Source organism: Rhopalosiphum maidis, chromosome 3 (assembly GCF_003676215.2).
Source record: "Rhopalosiphum maidis isolate BTI-1 chromosome 3, ASM367621v3, whole genome shotgun sequence".
Classification (NCBI taxonomy): Eukaryota; Metazoa; Arthropoda; class Insecta; order Hemiptera; family Aphididae; genus Rhopalosiphum; species Rhopalosiphum maidis.
In genome coordinates, this window is record NC_040879.1 from 14,857,816 (window position 1) to 14,875,403 (window position 17,588).

At 25.8% G+C, this 17,588-nt stretch overlaps 1 protein-coding gene across 1 annotated transcript in view; it reads left to right on the forward strand.

The window, feature by feature from the left end:
- LOC113559840 (galactosylgalactosylxylosylprotein 3-beta-glucuronosyltransferase P-like) overlaps window positions 1-17,588 on the forward strand; it is a 51,275-nt gene that overhangs the window by 20,115 nt on the left and 13,572 nt on the right. Inside the window, exons 2-3 of the mRNA XM_026965614.1 lie at window positions 5,538-6,115; window positions 17,324-17,481. Of these exons, the coding sequence (XP_026821415.1) occupies window positions 5,584-6,115; window positions 17,324-17,481 (690 nt within the window). The 5' untranslated portion in view covers window positions 5,538-5,583. The remainder of the gene's footprint in view (window positions 1-5,537; window positions 6,116-17,323; window positions 17,482-17,588) is intronic.

Here is a 17,588-nt window from a genome sequence, read left to right on the forward strand (position 1 = left end):
GTTCGTATTACGTTAATTTAAAATTTAAAGAAGTTAATAACAAATAAATAAATATATAATATATATTTAATTCGATTAGTGCAAATGATTAAAATTGAGGTCAACGTGGGTGCAACAATGCGTTAATATGATAATGTATATAAATTGAAAAACTGCATATAATCAAATATAATGAAACTAAAAATTCCTACAAGGACATATAAATACCAATAATTATTTCACACCTTCGATACTAATGTTTTAAATCCGTTATTACATTTTTGTTGACGACTGTATTTCCGATGCCCACGTAGCATCTGCAAAAACACGGTGGAAATTTCCGCTCATGAAATTTGATACTTTTTTTTTGCACATTCATTCACATAAAAATCAACAAGTAGGTACTCGATATTAAATCAAACTAAACTATGTTTGGAAGGCATTTATTTTTTATTGTTGACTAAACACAAACTCGTAGATATTATTTAATAAGTATTAGAGTACGTATCTATAATTGGAGTAAGAACCTACTTAATAAATAATTATAAGCTTAAAAAATATCGGTTTAACAAATACCTTTCAGTAAAATAAAATATAGACTTACATGGAATATAACATAGTATATTATGCCTTATGTGTGAATAGCTTTGATGTAAAAATACGGTATTTTATTTAATTAACGTATTTTACTATTTTCTAATTTGTATTAAAATATAGGTAAAATTATTTTTTGTATTTCACTGTATTACGCAATGTATCAATGAATCGTACACATTTTATACAATATATAATATTCAAAATTCAGTTATTATACAAATTACATAAATAGATATTACACTTTAAAATGAAAATGCATTACATTTAACTATGATAAAAATAAAAGAAGACTCGTATTAAATAAATGTTTATACATATAGTATAGTTAATTCAAATTAACAAACAATCAGAAATTAATAGAAAAAAGCGATGATGATAATTAACCAAAAAATTAAAGATACATATTATTTAATTAATTAAAGCCTCATTTACTAATGACTAATGATGTGATGAATAACAATTTTATTAAACATAACTCATAGTACTATGTTTTAGTATATAAATAATAATAAAAATAATAATTTTATACAGTGTATTAGGTATGTAAATGCACATTACTAGATATAAGTAACTCTTAAAATTCAATAATGAAAATAAATTTAATTTAAACGTGGATATTAAATTTTAATTTTTTAGCTTATATATCTATATTTACCTATATGTTTACATATTTTGACATTGTGCAGATTACCAATACAATTTTAATTGTATGAAATAACTCGCTATTTTTTTCTAAATACAAGTTTCAATGCTAATCAAATAGTTTATTACATAACTAACATGGACATTATTATTATGATAAAGTGCTGTATAACAGGTATATTCGGCATTAATAATGAATATACGACCTTTTTGGCAAAAATGCATTTTATTGTTATATTTTTAAATGATTATAGCTTTCATAATTACATGTAAAATATATAATAAATAATATTTAAATATTATCTCAAAATATGTATTATATATTTTGTTTTAGTTTGTTTTATTATTTTTATAAACAAATGGCTACTAATGATTTACTTAGTGTTTTTTATATATATATTAATACCTACGGGCTACGATAGTATTTATAGTTTAGTTTTTTACAGCTATTAAACTCAATGTGAAATCAAGTTTTTTTCAAATAATGAAATAAATTACAAACATATAAAGAAACTTATATTAAACACATAACTAATAATATACTTGATCATGTTTTTTAAATTCTGAAAATTGAGGTAACTATTGTGACGTAGAATGTTTAGGTGGTCTCATAGGTAGTATTAATAATACTATAAATATTAAATTTATTGTACACTGTGCAAGACATTGCATATTTATAGATACGATTATTTAACAACATAGTATGTATTGGCTACCAGAACCGGAATACAATTGTTAACGGCGACAATCGTCACAATTTGTTTATTAAATACAATACAATATATTTTAAATTATACTTTTAAAATAGAAACGTAAAATAAAAATTTGAAAAAAAAATAAGTTGCTACTAAAACTAGTTCCCCTGATACTGAGAGTGGACTTATATAAGCAGCGATGTAGCGAATGTGACAAAGACTGCACTTTAAATAAGTCCTAAAAGTGAGAATAGGAATGTGGGATGCTAGAAAGTCTTAACTAAATCTGGGCTTGCTTACCCTTATTTAAATAGTCATAATAGTAACGTGATAATAGATTTAGGATTTACTTAATAATAAATAATAAAAATCGTTTGTACAAAAAAATAAAAATGTATTTAATATGTGTGTTTTATTATTTTATACATATAAATTATTATACATATTTTTACATATTATATATACACATTTAAATGATATCTATATCACACTATAGCTTGCATATTTACAACCTACGTTTACTTCAATAACAGTTTCTAAATTTATTAAATATATTATTTACTACGATAATAACCTAAAATTCTAAAATACATAATAATGCATATTATATACTTATTAAAAATCTGATAACATTTTTGATAGCAATAAACAATGTTTATCAGTTCTATCAGAATCTAAAATTATATTCCAAAGAATATACTATTTCATTATAAATCATTTAAAAATGTAAATTTAAGCAAAGTACCTAATATTTTTTACAGTAATTAAAGTGTATTGTTTCCTGTTTAGAGTTATTTTTTATTGAAAAGCTTTTAAGTATTAAAACTATCTTTTTATTAAATAATTTTTATTTACTTCATTGAGCTCTACACATTATGTTTTGTATCAATTAAAAGGCAGCACATCATTATGAAAGTTTTTTTTAGGTTCCTTCTTCAATCCACAAGTACTCAAAAACATTTAGTGTCTTATTATTTTAATAACAATAACAAGATCCTCAGGATATATTATTAGTAATGTAGTCTGTTATTCGAATACTTTTTTTTACGTTGGAATGCGGCTGTTTGTTAATCAAAATAATTTATGGTTAAAACAAAGCAAAAATAGTGAAACAAAGGTTGACAGTTAAAATACTTAGCTCAATAAAGGTCAAAAAAAGGTTTTAAAAGCGTGACATATACTCATAAAATCGATTTTAAATGAATCCATACAATGAATTTAATCTTTTTAAACACATAAGTAAATACTGAAAAAACTACTCTAGTGAAATAAATTATTATTGTCTTCAGTAAATTTGAAATTGCCTTCTTCGTGATTTCTACAAATTATAAAAAGTAATTTATTTCATAGGACGTAAATGGACAATTCAATAACCGACAAGTTATTAAATATTATATTATCTTGTTAACAATTTTCGAATGACTTTGATGTTGCATATAATAATTTATTGGTATAATTGTAAGTTAAGTAATAATTGAAATTAAGGAATTTTAAAAAATATATCTGTATGTACATTGTACATATACAGAGTGATTCTTTTATCGAACAATACTCATTATTTCAAAATGTATTAATGTTTTTTTACGATTCAAACGTGTCATTCAAAAAAAGTAAAAAACTTAAAAATATATTGTTTTTTAAATGTTGTTTTATTTCAATTAAAAATTATTTTAAAAATATATTTTTATAGAATTTAATAGACTTTAAAATGCTGAGTGTTGTTTGATAAAATAATCACCAATTATACAAAGTGATTTAACAAACACGCTTCTCTTTTTTTCAATAATTCAGCTAACCAAAATCGCAAAATCTAATTTTTTTAAAATACCTAAAGACTATAATATGCTAAAATTTTTGAGATTGTACTAGGAGTCCTTTAGACATAAACTTATGTTATTCAAACATCAAACGACAACCCCCTTTTGGCTCTTTTATACCATAAATTATATAGCGGATAATTTTTTTGAAAATTTTGATTTAATAAAATCAAAATTCAAACTAGTACCTAGGTTTTGAGATATTCAAATTTATATACTAAGATTGAAAAATATGATGGGGCTATTATGATTAATGATTATAAACATTTTAGTGATTATTATTAATCTATCAACATTCAACATTAATCATTTATAAAAAAAAGTTCGAATATAATAAATACTATATTTTATACGTTCGTAAAAAACTATTTTGAAGATTATTATCCTTAATATAAACATTTTAATAAATGAGAAACAAATTGTAAATTTTTGAATCAGGTAGGTACATATAAATTTTTGAAAATGTTATCTCTTTATGAATTTTCAGTAAAATAGAGTGTTTTCATCAAGATTAGAATAAAAGAAGTTTGTATCACCACAGAACACTCTTTAAGTATAATAAATAATCTCATGAGTTTTTAAAAAATGTTGTTTAATTGTACTTAAAAATTTCAAAAATCTGAATTATTAAAAGAAAAAGCAGAAATTAACATGTTTGGTGAATCATCATAACATGTATGTAAGCATATATTTTAAATGTTAAAACATAATAAATACGTTTAATACTTAAACGGAAAGATTACATTTTGCGCGGTTGTTATATTCATCTTGTTAAGTGGCTGTGGCTCCTATATTTACTTTTAATTAATTAATTAGAGCTAAATATTTTTTCGCAACTTTAATATATTTTATTACTTATACAAATACGATTTTAAGTTATAATTAAAATTAAATTAACAATAATTTATTATACTAGTGAAATATGATAAGGCACCTCAATATTGCTTTATTTCAAAAAGGATTGATCATGGTTTAAAAAAAATAATAAATATTAAATAAACTTATAAAGAATCTTATTTTAAAATATTATTATTAATAATATTTTTTTTAATCTTATTCTGATTTTCAAGGCTTCGGCATTAAGTATAAAATATTATGAATTTTTTAGTATAAAAACAAATTGCAAATTATCTTGATTTTGATAAATTTTAGGTATTTATATCTTCATTATGTATTTCTTAAATTCAGTAAGAACCCCACTTATTAAAAACCTTGTACTAAATTGTCAAGAGTTTTACCAAAAAACAAAAATGTTATCATACTGGAATTGAAAAAAATCTACAATTCTAGATAGACTTTAAGTTTTTGAAGTCATGTATTTTTGAATTACACATTTTTGACCATCACCGTCAAAAATTACCAACTTGATCCGATTTGCTAACAAAAATCACCTTTAAAATTAATGATCAAATCATTTTTTCTATATAAAACGTGCACAGGCACACATAACATACCACATTATTGTAAAATCAATAGGTACATTTATCGCTCCAATTATTAGAATTTAAAATCAAATATGCTATTACTATATGATGTATAGGTACCTGTATAAAGTAGTACCGACTACTGAGCGAGTTCATATTTTAATACGCCATAAATCGTTGTGTACGTTTTACAGCGAGACGAGAACCCCTGCCCCCCCCTCCAACCGCGATTTATCGAAAAACAAATTACCCCTCCCGCACCACTAAACGAAAAAAACCGATAAAAATAAACACCACCGCGGCGGTGTCGTGTATACGGATAATATTATTATTATTATAACGACGCACGTGATAATGGACGTATCGTTTTTTTCTTTTTTCAGAGCGCGGACCCGATGGCTCACGAATTGATGGCAACCGACGGCCGCGATGCTGCCCGTATCCATACAGATGCGCATCTTGTGGACGTTTGCGATGGGCACCGTGTTCGTGGTGCTGTTGCAGTACCAGACGTCCGGCGCCTGGTCCCCGCAACAGGGCCAACCCGCGGCCCGGCCCGACCCGGTAGCCGAGAGCCTGGTGTCGTTGGCCCTGTCCAAAGTCGTGGTGGACGAGGACGCGGGCGTCTCCCGGGACTTGCTGATGGGCATTTCCCGGCAGATCGCCAGGTACGTGGTGTACAGCACCAGTTGCAGTGGCGGTGGCGTCGTCGTCGGTAACGGCTTCGGCGGAGGTGGCTACGGCGGCGGCTTCGGGGCGGCCACCGTCGAACCGAACACCATTTTTGTCATCACGCCCACGTACCGGCGGCCCGAGCAGGTGGCCGACCTCACCAGACTGGCCCAGACGCTCATGCTGGTCAGGGACGTACACTGGCTGGTCGTCGAGGACTCCAACACCAAATCGCCGCACCTCGCGGTCCTGCTGCAGTCGTTCGGCGTCAGATACAACCATTTGATCGGTAAGCCCGTGCGACGACGTTTATTTTTCTCAAAATGTATATAATATACCTAACCATAACATACGCGTTTTCCGTTCGTTTCCGTCTGTTCCAAACGTTCGTTACTACTGTAATAATTATATTTGGCCGACAATTTTATCTTTTAGCTGTACTTATTAAATTGGCAATACAGAACAGGGTGTGACTATTTGAAAATTTTAAAATCCTATTAGCGATCTATAGTAAGTGGTCTGAGTAATAATAAAGTAGTTAAGTAAATATTACTGAACTTTAGCGAATTAGATAAATAGGTACATAAACGATTTCAAAATGAAATTGATGATTTACGATTTATGAATAGATTAAGATATATTTCGTTTGGTCACCTTAAATGTCATACAAATTTTAAATGATTGAAAATGTGGTTAATAAATTAATAATTATTAGGTATATACTTAAAAATGTCAAAGATAGTAATTTTAATCAATGCAAAATATACAGAATATAATAAGAATACTTGGTTAATCGCTATATTATATATATATAGCTAGTAAAGTAACAAACGAATTTATGATAGATGGGGACTGCGATCCATGAGTTCCCAAAATTATATAAACTATTTAAATATAACTACAAAAATTAAATTATACATCGAGTAGAGTTATATTTGCTTCAAGTTATATTTATTCTTACGTTCTGTTAGATTTCATTTTTATATAAGATAGTGTTAAAGAAAACACTAATATTTATATTATATAAAATAATATTTCAAATTCATTTAGAATTAAAGCAAATGTTTTATTTTTTATCGATGAATAACAAAGAAGCAATTTCACTGTTTCTTTCTTTTCATCAAAATAACTAAATTTAGCTAACCAAATTTTAAATTTTTAAAAACAACTTATTTAATAACATTGTGGGTACCTCATCATTGTATATGTATATTGCATATATTAACTGAACTTAAATAATAAAAATTGGCTTCATTTTAATTTATATTAATAACATGTAAGTAAACAAAAAACGCATTTACTACTATAGTTATATGTATAATAATTTATGATTTTAAATAATAAACGCATAAGGTTTCATTTTAATGTAAAAAAAATAACAAATTATTTCGTAAAAAAATATTACAAATAAAATGAAAATGTGCATTTATATTAGTCATTTGTTTTATATATTATGAAGCTGTTATAATTATTTTATTCTCTCGAATTGGAGATGTCCCGATTATAATAGAAAGATTTAAATATAAATGCACATTTTTAATTTTAATAATTCTGTTTTTATTTATTAATATGATTTGATACGACTAAGATAATTATTATTATTATATAACTTTATCAGCACTCGTACTACATCCCTAATGGCTAATACCTACCTCCATAATTCTGTATGCATAGATTAAGTATTTTATAGTTTATTGACATATCAAAATTAATTTTAAAAAATTAATTAATAAATGATCATATTTAAGTATTTTTGAATATCCGAATTAAAATAAAGAAAATATGTTGCTTATCTTTTTTTTTTCAAAAGGTTATAAAAAATTATATAGGTACTTTATATTGGTACTTTCTCTCGCATAATCTCGCATAATCCTGCGAAATCTTTTCTTTTTTTTTTTAAATTTAAGTCTTAAAACATTAATTTCATAGTATGTTCTCGATTTAAATATTCTAATTTATCATATTTAAACTGAAAATATTAATAAATTGGGTTATTCATCGTCATAAAATATTACAATACATTAAATAAATATTTGATAAAATAATTAAATTCCAAAATACTCTTTAGTTAAATCCAATCCCTTGTATAGTTACACGTGTATCATGATATTTGTATAAATGATAAAATATAATAAATACCTCTGGTACATAAATTATATATATATATTTTTAAAGGTACGTAGTAATTCGTGAAGTCGATTACCCATTTAGTGTAGTAAAATAAAGTCATTCAAAATATATAGATAGACAATATATAACATTAAACTGTTGGAGAAGTTACTCTATATTCTTTAATAGATTATTTATTTGTAAAGTAGGTAGGTAATTGATGTAACTTACTGCGAAAACGTGAGTCAATAAAAAAATGCATATTATAAGTGTACAACGTGAGTTCGTGATTTCCCGTGAAACATCATAGACGATAAACACATATTTATCTCGGCACAGAAATATGAACAAATGAGTGTGTAGGTATGATAATATTATAATTGACAAATACCATGGTCTAAGATACATCTAAGTTCATGATAGTTATATACTGGTGGGCACACTCTGTATAACATTACGGTTTATCCTATAGATTACGTTTAATGCTTTTTAAACGAACAAAAGCATTTACGCGTATCACAATGTTCTTTGTCCTTGAGAGCAATGATGCTGATTTTTATCATACCGTGTACAAACGTTATTCTTCAATAGCGACTTAACATAGCATTTGAAGCCGAGTAAGGAGTAGGTACCAACCTCTTGAAGTGAGCACAAGAATTCGTGTTATACATACATTTAAAAGCATAACAATATATTAACAATAATGTGTTATTAAATAATAAAAGTAATAATAATATTTAAAATTGTCCTAACTAAGTATACTTCCGTGTTCGCATTACCCAGGTACAGTAGTACAGTAGTATTATTAGGAAATTCTCGTTTACAGTGAGTAATAAAATATTTGTTTTTGAAATACTCAACTAACTTATACTTTAGGTACTCAAATAAATTTAACTAATTGTGAAAACCTACATTCAGAGTTCTGACTATCAAAATTAATAAAATCCGTAAAAGTTATTATAACTTATACATTATAGCATATATATAATATTTAGGACTCGGAATTGTATGACCCAAAAAAATATAAATAACGACCTAAAATGTTTAAAAAAAATGCTCTCGATAAAATTTGTTTCCTTGTTGATAAATAACATAATTTTATCTAATTAATTTTAATACATTTAGTTTAAAAAAATCAAATGTTTGCATTAAATAATAAAATACAACATAATTCCAATTGTTGTATGAAAAAGTTTATTAATAATAAATTACTGTTTAAAAAATAAGAATATGTTGTCACTTGTATAGTTTTAAAATTTAGTTAAAATCATTTGATTTATAAATTATTTAAATTTATTTAAATTGTAAAATTTGACCTAAATTACAAGAATCGTGGACAAAAAGTCCGGATTCAGTTTTTATAGTCGGACAAAAAGTCCGACAATAAGTAAGTAATGACAAATTTATATATTTTTATTATATATCCTATTTATTTATTTTTTTAGTTTTAGTTTAGTTAACGTGAAAATAAAATTCATTGTTTGTTGAAATGTATTTAGTTACAAATAAATTTTAATATTGTTGTTCCTAAGGTATCGTGTGGTTGTATGTTAATATTTTGAAATACATAATATATCTACGCACCTATTTAAATTGTCAATAACTTATATAATTATAAATGAAAATAAGAAAATAGAAAAAAAATAATAATATAACGTGTATAATAAATGACCTACAAACATTTTTAAATTTTTAAATTTTTTAAATAATTATTAATTACATAAAATATTTTGTATTTTCGGACTTTTTGTTCAACTTTTTTTAAAACGTAAAAAACGGGGTAGTCGCTTAGCTGTATGGTTAGTGTCAAGTTTACCTCTTCATTGAGTAGGTCAATTGATAATTACATACACACCCATGTAATCTAACCTAACGGGTGTGTCAAATTTAAATTCAGAGATTAATAATTATATACGAAAAAAAATTCTGAGCAAAGATAGCCAAAGGTCAGCTAAAATTCAGCCTATATTTCTACGCACATTTTATTTTATGTTTATATTGTTATTATTAATAATAATGTTTTTTAATTTGTAATATGAAGAATTAATTTTTGTTAAAATAGTAAATCACATTTATATCATAGAATAGTAATCATTTTATTAATATTACTTATACGATACGTGTGTCCTGTAGTAAACAGTAAGACGTCTAGACGTCCTGGACTGGTGTAGTTGATGCAATAAACGTTGCAAGGAAAAACTAACTCATGTGTATAATATTGTCCCAGACTTGTAAACGTACAACAAAGTAAATTTGTATTCAGTAGAACCAATTTTGAGTTGTTAAATTGACCTAAGGACTAAGATGAAACTTAAAAGAAAAGAACATTATAACGTTGATTTTTAAAGTAAACACAAATTATGTTCTTACCTTTAAATTTTATCATAAGTCACTTCATTCTAATATTTAAGTTAACAACATAAAATTAGTTCTGCTGAATTCAAATTTGATATGTTTTACGGTTGTTAGACTGAGACGATAATTTACGTATTTACCATGTGCTCGAGATGACTCAAAGAGAGAAAATAATTTTGCGTTGACATCCTCTTAAGTGAAAACTGACAGGTACCGCAAAAAGTTGTGAATAATTTAGATGCCTTAAAATTAATCAAAAATATTTTAGATGTTTCAATTCTCTATGAATAAATTGTTTTTACATAATTACAATAAAATAACTAAAATCGTTATTTTATGTTAAAAATATTTAATAATTTATTTTCGTCAAAATTTTAACTTGAAATATATCTATAAAAATAAATGCCACGTATGTATTTTTAAGAATTCTAAGTTGCTATAAAACTAACTATGAGGAATTTTGTATTACATTTTAAACATTAGAGAACTGAAATTTAAAACTTTAAAATATTAAACTAAAATAATTTGAAAATGTTTGTGGTTTTAAATAATTAGTAATTTCGTCATCATTTGAACTTCAAATATTTAAAAAATGTCAATATATATTTTTAATATTTTTAAATTGCTTCATAAGCTAGGTAGTACAACATATGAGAAATCTTGATTTAAATTTTAAAGCTTTTTAATCAAACAAACATTCTTATTAAAATGTATAGAAAAAAAACTTAAAAATTTGAATATTTTAAATATAAATAGCTAAATAAATAAATAGATAGCTAATATAAATAATTGGGAAACAGTTAATTTCTACATTTTATCTTTTTTGAATTACAATAAAAAACAAAATCGATTTTGTTAAAATATGGTTTGGCGCATAAATTCTCGTTTGCCCCGTATTTTTTTTGTTAATTATAAAGGGGATTTTTTACTTTTGCGTTTCATAGTGATAATTAGTATTATGAGACGCAAAAAAAAAATTAAATTCGAAGTTTTATTCAGACTTCGTCATTCATATTTAATATATATCATGCAGTTTATTCACCGTGTTATATCTTATATATTACACTGATAATAGTCAAAATAATATTAATTTAGATACTTAGTTTAACAGTTTTCATTTTATATTAATATTGTCAGTAGATAGGTACCTTCATAATTTTGTTCCGGCTATCGAGACATATAACGTCATTTTAAAAAACAAAAACGTTTATTGAAAAAAAAAACCTGATTTATAAAGTAAATAATAAATAATGATGAATGAGTAACTTAATCTTCTTGTCCTAAGCCTTAGGGGGATAACTTAGGACCTAAGGTATCACCCATGAAAACTATATTGTAAGTTTGTAAACAATCTCTAAAACACTCGTTGGCGGTGATATAAAACAAATGTGCAAACACGCGTAAATACGAAGTAAACGATAATAATAATATTATTATTATTAATACCATCGAATCGCTTTAGACACGTGTAAGTTCTAGCTACCTATTTACTGTCACACACTGGAAATCGTCAAAGCGGGAAAATAATTAATATATTAATATATAATTATTATTGTTTAAATATGCGCATTACGAACAACATTCGTCTGGTGTAAGTACATGTAACCCACGTCCGTCATATTTATCTGCGAAAAATATTAAATTGCCGGCAGTTTTACAATTATCTAAGCTGGAAACGCCTACGCGCATGTCTAACCGACAAAATTAAAACTACGGATATATCTTTATGTCATTCAGATTAACACAAACCGTCAGTTGTTAAATAATTATAATAAAAAAAATATATTTACAATAATCATAATAAATGAAACTTATAACAGAAGTGACCAACTCGTAAAATCAATTAATGTAACGTTGATATGCGTCATAATATTATTGTATATGTGTAGTATCGAAACAATTGGTTTGAATTTTTTAAAGATTTTTTGTAGGTATCTATTTATTTTTTTAAATTTTAATATTTATTCAATGATCTGTATAATATATGAAAATATTATTTAAAATTGAAAATTGAAATATTTTCGTTTATCAGATTAACCGGTGGGTTAAATTACATTATACATAATTATATAGTATATATGGTCAATAAAATTCAACCATCATTACAATAATAATATTACGAAATCATTATGTGCGAGCTAGTCCGTTTCACGTTACATAAATATTTACCAAAATTACTTACATGGCGATTTTCATATACTTATATATAATGTATGTAATAACCACTGAAGTAGCGAATTGTTTAATAAATGCATAGGTATTACATACCTGACAGATCGATTTTGAATAGTACGCACAAATTAAAAATTAAATTTTAAATCATAATATTATACTGTAAATATTTCATTTCATAAATTTCAAACACAATTTTAAGTTTAAATCGATAAACTACAAATTTGGTCTTGACTCCATAACCATCATACATGCAGGTAACCTAAAGATACATATGAAAACAATTGAACTTCGAAATGTATATTAATAAATAACAGCAAGTAGGTAATAATCCAATTAAAAAATAGAATTATAATTGTTATTATTATAAAATATTATAATATCGTTATTGTCTGAAAATAAATTAGGTATAATTTTATTGTTGCGAAAATAATTTTTCAAAACATCGCATCACTAAAAATTTTTGATGTTTATGTTAAATACATAATTTTGTTCATATTACTATTTTAGAAGTCAAATTTAATTAAAGTTTAATGACAAAAAGGGACCGTTTTAGTAAATCGATAGTGAGCATATTTTTATTTAATATTATTGAAAATTTTAAAATCATAAAATAATTATAGTGATATAACTAATAAATATTTAAAATTTAATTTAAAACTATAAAGGTAAGTTTATTCATATATATTGTATAATAGTAACTTTTACGAATACTTCTTTCAAATAGATCCGATGATAAAGAAACACACAATTATTTTTCGAAAATAAATGTTGTGACCTCGACCTATAGAAATATAATATACACACGTTGTTTATATACACCTACTTGTCGTCGAGTATTTTTATCGTAACGATTTGATGTATGACAATGACGGATTCACAGGAAAAAACAATATAGTCGCGTAGTCTCGGAACTTGTTAAAACCCATCAATTTTCTAAAAATCGTTACAACATATAATATGACTTCAATAAACACTTTGTACGACAGCAATTGTGACGTTAAATGTATTGGTTTATATTGTCAATAGAAGTTACATTTTCAGATTGATATTTATATATATATATATATATATTTGAAACAATAACTTATAATGCACCTTAGTGCTGTAGAGATAGTGTGATCACTGTAATGGTGTAGCACTATCCGCCTAATATAGAGTTTGTCTAAAACTTGAAAATTAAATTGTGTTTTTAATGTACACAATAATTGTGCACGGATGATGCAATTATTTTTCGATTTATGATTCTCAAAATTGTTTTTCCTGTTTTATTTATCTATACGCTTAAAATCATTTAATAATCACCCCACTAACTCAACATCGTTCGGGATAGCAAATAGGTATCGATGATTTAACAATAATTTTTTTAATATAATTTTATTATTTTTTATGCTCAAGCAAACCTTTATAAAATTGCTGAGTACCAACTTAATCTTATCGAATGAAAACGTGAATGGCGCAACCGACGACGGCCTAGTTATAAATTATAATAATTGAGGACGCTAGTCAGCCCATAAGTACGTACCTATTTCATGAAATATAATTTTTTATCGTACATAATGTAAGTACCTACGCTGTGGTTGAGTGTAAATTAATAGTGTAATATGTTTTGAGATGAAACCATATCCATAGTTTGTCTTAATAATGTTTTACGTAATGAAGACGCGTAGTTATAGTGATCAAATATCAAAACAAATTGTTATCAATTTGTCAATTATATTAATTAGTCGTAACACATAAATATTCAGCTAAGGATTAGCCGAATTGAAAATATTTACGCGCAAAAGTAAACAAATAAGCCATAAATATAGTAATGCATCTAATTCAAATTTAATAGGCACCTGAAGGGTATACTGCGTAAATACAATGATAATGTACATACTAAACAAATAATAATAATAATAATTCTATTGAAAATAAATAATTTATATAATAAATATTATACCGATGTAAAATGAATGTAAGTATGTAACATAATGTAAAAACTATAAATAACTGTTAATAGTAATTGAGACACTGTAACTAATGGCCTTAGCAACCGAATTGCGTATTAAAGATCAATAAAAAAAATACTGGAACTTGTTTTCATCACCAAAAATACATAAATATTTGTTTTTTTAACCAAAATAACTATTTTAAGTATTTTTTCTATCGATGGGTATTCTTTTATATTTCAGTTTTTTAAAGCAGATAATATAACAAATTGTTGTGATGATTTTTTATAAAAAATAAAATGTACATTTTATAAATATTAATTTACATTTTTTTTACGAACTTGTTAAAGGGTGACTGTAAAATCCGTTTTAGTGAAATCTCTTAAAATGTAAAAAAATTCCAGAAACGATATTTCAATTTTACACTTGAGCTACCTAAATATAAATGTTTTTGGTTGAATTTTTCAACGACTCAACTTCCATATGATAGCTCTAACTTAGATTAAAAATAGTTATTGTGCATGGAATACGTTTTATATTAAATTTAATTATAAAAATACCACATTTCCAGAGCGACATAAGTACATATCCTAAATTATCAAAAAAAATGTGTAATTATAACTTAATGGATTTGAAAGTTTTTAATTGTGTAAACGTGACGTTTCGCTGTGACGAAATTAGTTTTTGGCGTTTTACATTGAAGTTAAGCTTAACAAACTCTAAGTTTCTGGAATATTTTATTTTTGAAATAAGATGGTAGTCCTTTTAATAATATGACGTGCTTTTGCCTTACTCTCCTAATACATACCTAGTTATGTTAATTTTGAATAAATAAAAGTAATGTCTACATAATATGTATAATATATGTATAAAGCATACAATAAGAATAAACTTAATAAAAAAGCCCCAGTTTATTTTTTATTAAATAAAACTAAGTATAGTATAAGTACGAAATGATATAAAATAATAATATTAAAAATAATAATATCTTGCTTACTATATTATCATTATACTTTCTCGACATTTCTAAAAATAAAAACTTTCAGTTATCGTTACTGACACAGCGTTCATAATGATGGTTTCTTTATTCCATATATTACACCGTTCATAAAATATTGGTACCTCTTTTTACCTCTTCGTACACCTTGTTGGAATAATATTATTATTTCTTCATTGCACACACTGTAAAGACTTTAAGAGAAAACAGATTTACTTACGTATCATCATAAAAAAGGTTGAAAATAAACATTTACCTGTACATTTCTGCCTATGGAGTAAATATTTTCCGAACGCGTTAGAATATCGTAATATGTAAACAACTGATACCTACGATGAAACTCAAATATATGTACCTATAGTGGCTAGTATTGCATGTTTATATGTATGTTTGTGTGAGTTTGTGCATGTCCTAGTGTTCAACAACAAATTTCTATGCATGAACTATATTTAGGAAAATATAGAAAAAAATATTTATTTTTTTTTTGTTAGGTATCATGAATAATGAATATATTTGCACCATCTAGGTCCAAAATTCCTAACATTTATTCTTACTTCTACACGCATGGTCTTATATCATATTATTTGATTATTATAATATTAATAATAATATTTGAATAGAGTATGCTAAATTTGTTCTGTATAAAAAGTAAACGATCAAGTATAGGTATGTAACTGATAATTAATAACGGAAGAAAAATAATAAAACGACAAATTCGTCGATAAAATATTATACTGTTAATTTTATAACTTAACAAACAAATATTATAAGAACCCACCTATACTTAGTTAAAACGTGTACGTAAATATTATAATTTATATTTTAATATTATAGTACCTATAACTCTTTAATTAGGTGGATAAGTTACAAAAAGCTCTTCGTTTTTCTGCTTGACTTATATTGTATACACTTGTATTGCACGATTAATTAATCCTCATTAATATAATTTTATTGCTATTCGTATTTTATTTTTTTTATACAAACCCAAGAGTTTTATACGTGCGACAAGTTAGTTTTAAGTGTATCTAAATTATAGACGAAATATTGAAATGAAAAAGTTCTATTTGTGTGTTTTTTTGAAAAAATAATCCCAATCCTAGAAAATTAAGGTTTATTTTGATATTTCGTTTTAATAAATACTAAACATAAATATGTGTATAATAAATTTACTTAATTAGTAATTTTTTTAGCTTTATTGTTCTTATAAATATATAAAAAAATGACGATTTGGGTCCTTTCTTCTCATCGGTGTTACATTAATTGGCTTATATTAAATACGCTTATGACAAGATTTCGATATACATTTTATTGTTCTTATGTTCAATATGATAAAAGTTTCGTGAAAATCACAATAATATATATAACCATATAGATATATATATATAAATATATTATAAGACCACGTAGGGTGGTAAATCCATCGATCGAGGTTTGGCTCTATCTGGGTGTATTGTTAAGGTCACTGGGGACCAACGGGGCGAAGTACTACTCAATGTATATAAGCTGATAAAGTTATATACACCGCGTTGGACAAGTCTGAGAGATACAAAGGGGAATATAACTTGTGTAAAATAACACTTTTCGAAACATTGATTTTTTTTTCTTCTTACAATACGTATACGGACTTTGAGCTTAGAACACGGTTTACGTATCCAATTACTTCAGCGAATAGAGCCTGTGTGCATATAAAGCCTCGCGATAGTTAAAATTATATGTGATTATAATTTTTACATAATTGTATGACATATCAATGATTAGGGGAGGTTAATTTCCGACAAGCAAAAATCCTCATCAGATTTAACCCCGCGGGCTTAAATATCAAATATCAAAGACTATCTCTAAAATTAACTCTTTGTACTGCTAAAGTATGGTGGTCAACACGCTCCAACAATACATAAATTATTATTACAATGTATTAAATATTTTTCAGCACCGATGCCGGAAAGATTTAAGAAAATCCGCGGTGCCAAACCCAAAGGTGTGGCCAATCGAAATCGAGGTCTAAAATGGATACGACAGAACGCCGTCGAAGGTGTAGTGTATTTCGCCGACGATGATAACACTTATGACGTCAGATTGTTCAATGAGGTTAATATTTTTTTTTATTTATTGCACATTGTCCATTTGTATGGTTTAATCTTTAATCAGTACAAGTATATATTTTATAATAATCAATGTTACCTATTACGTACCTA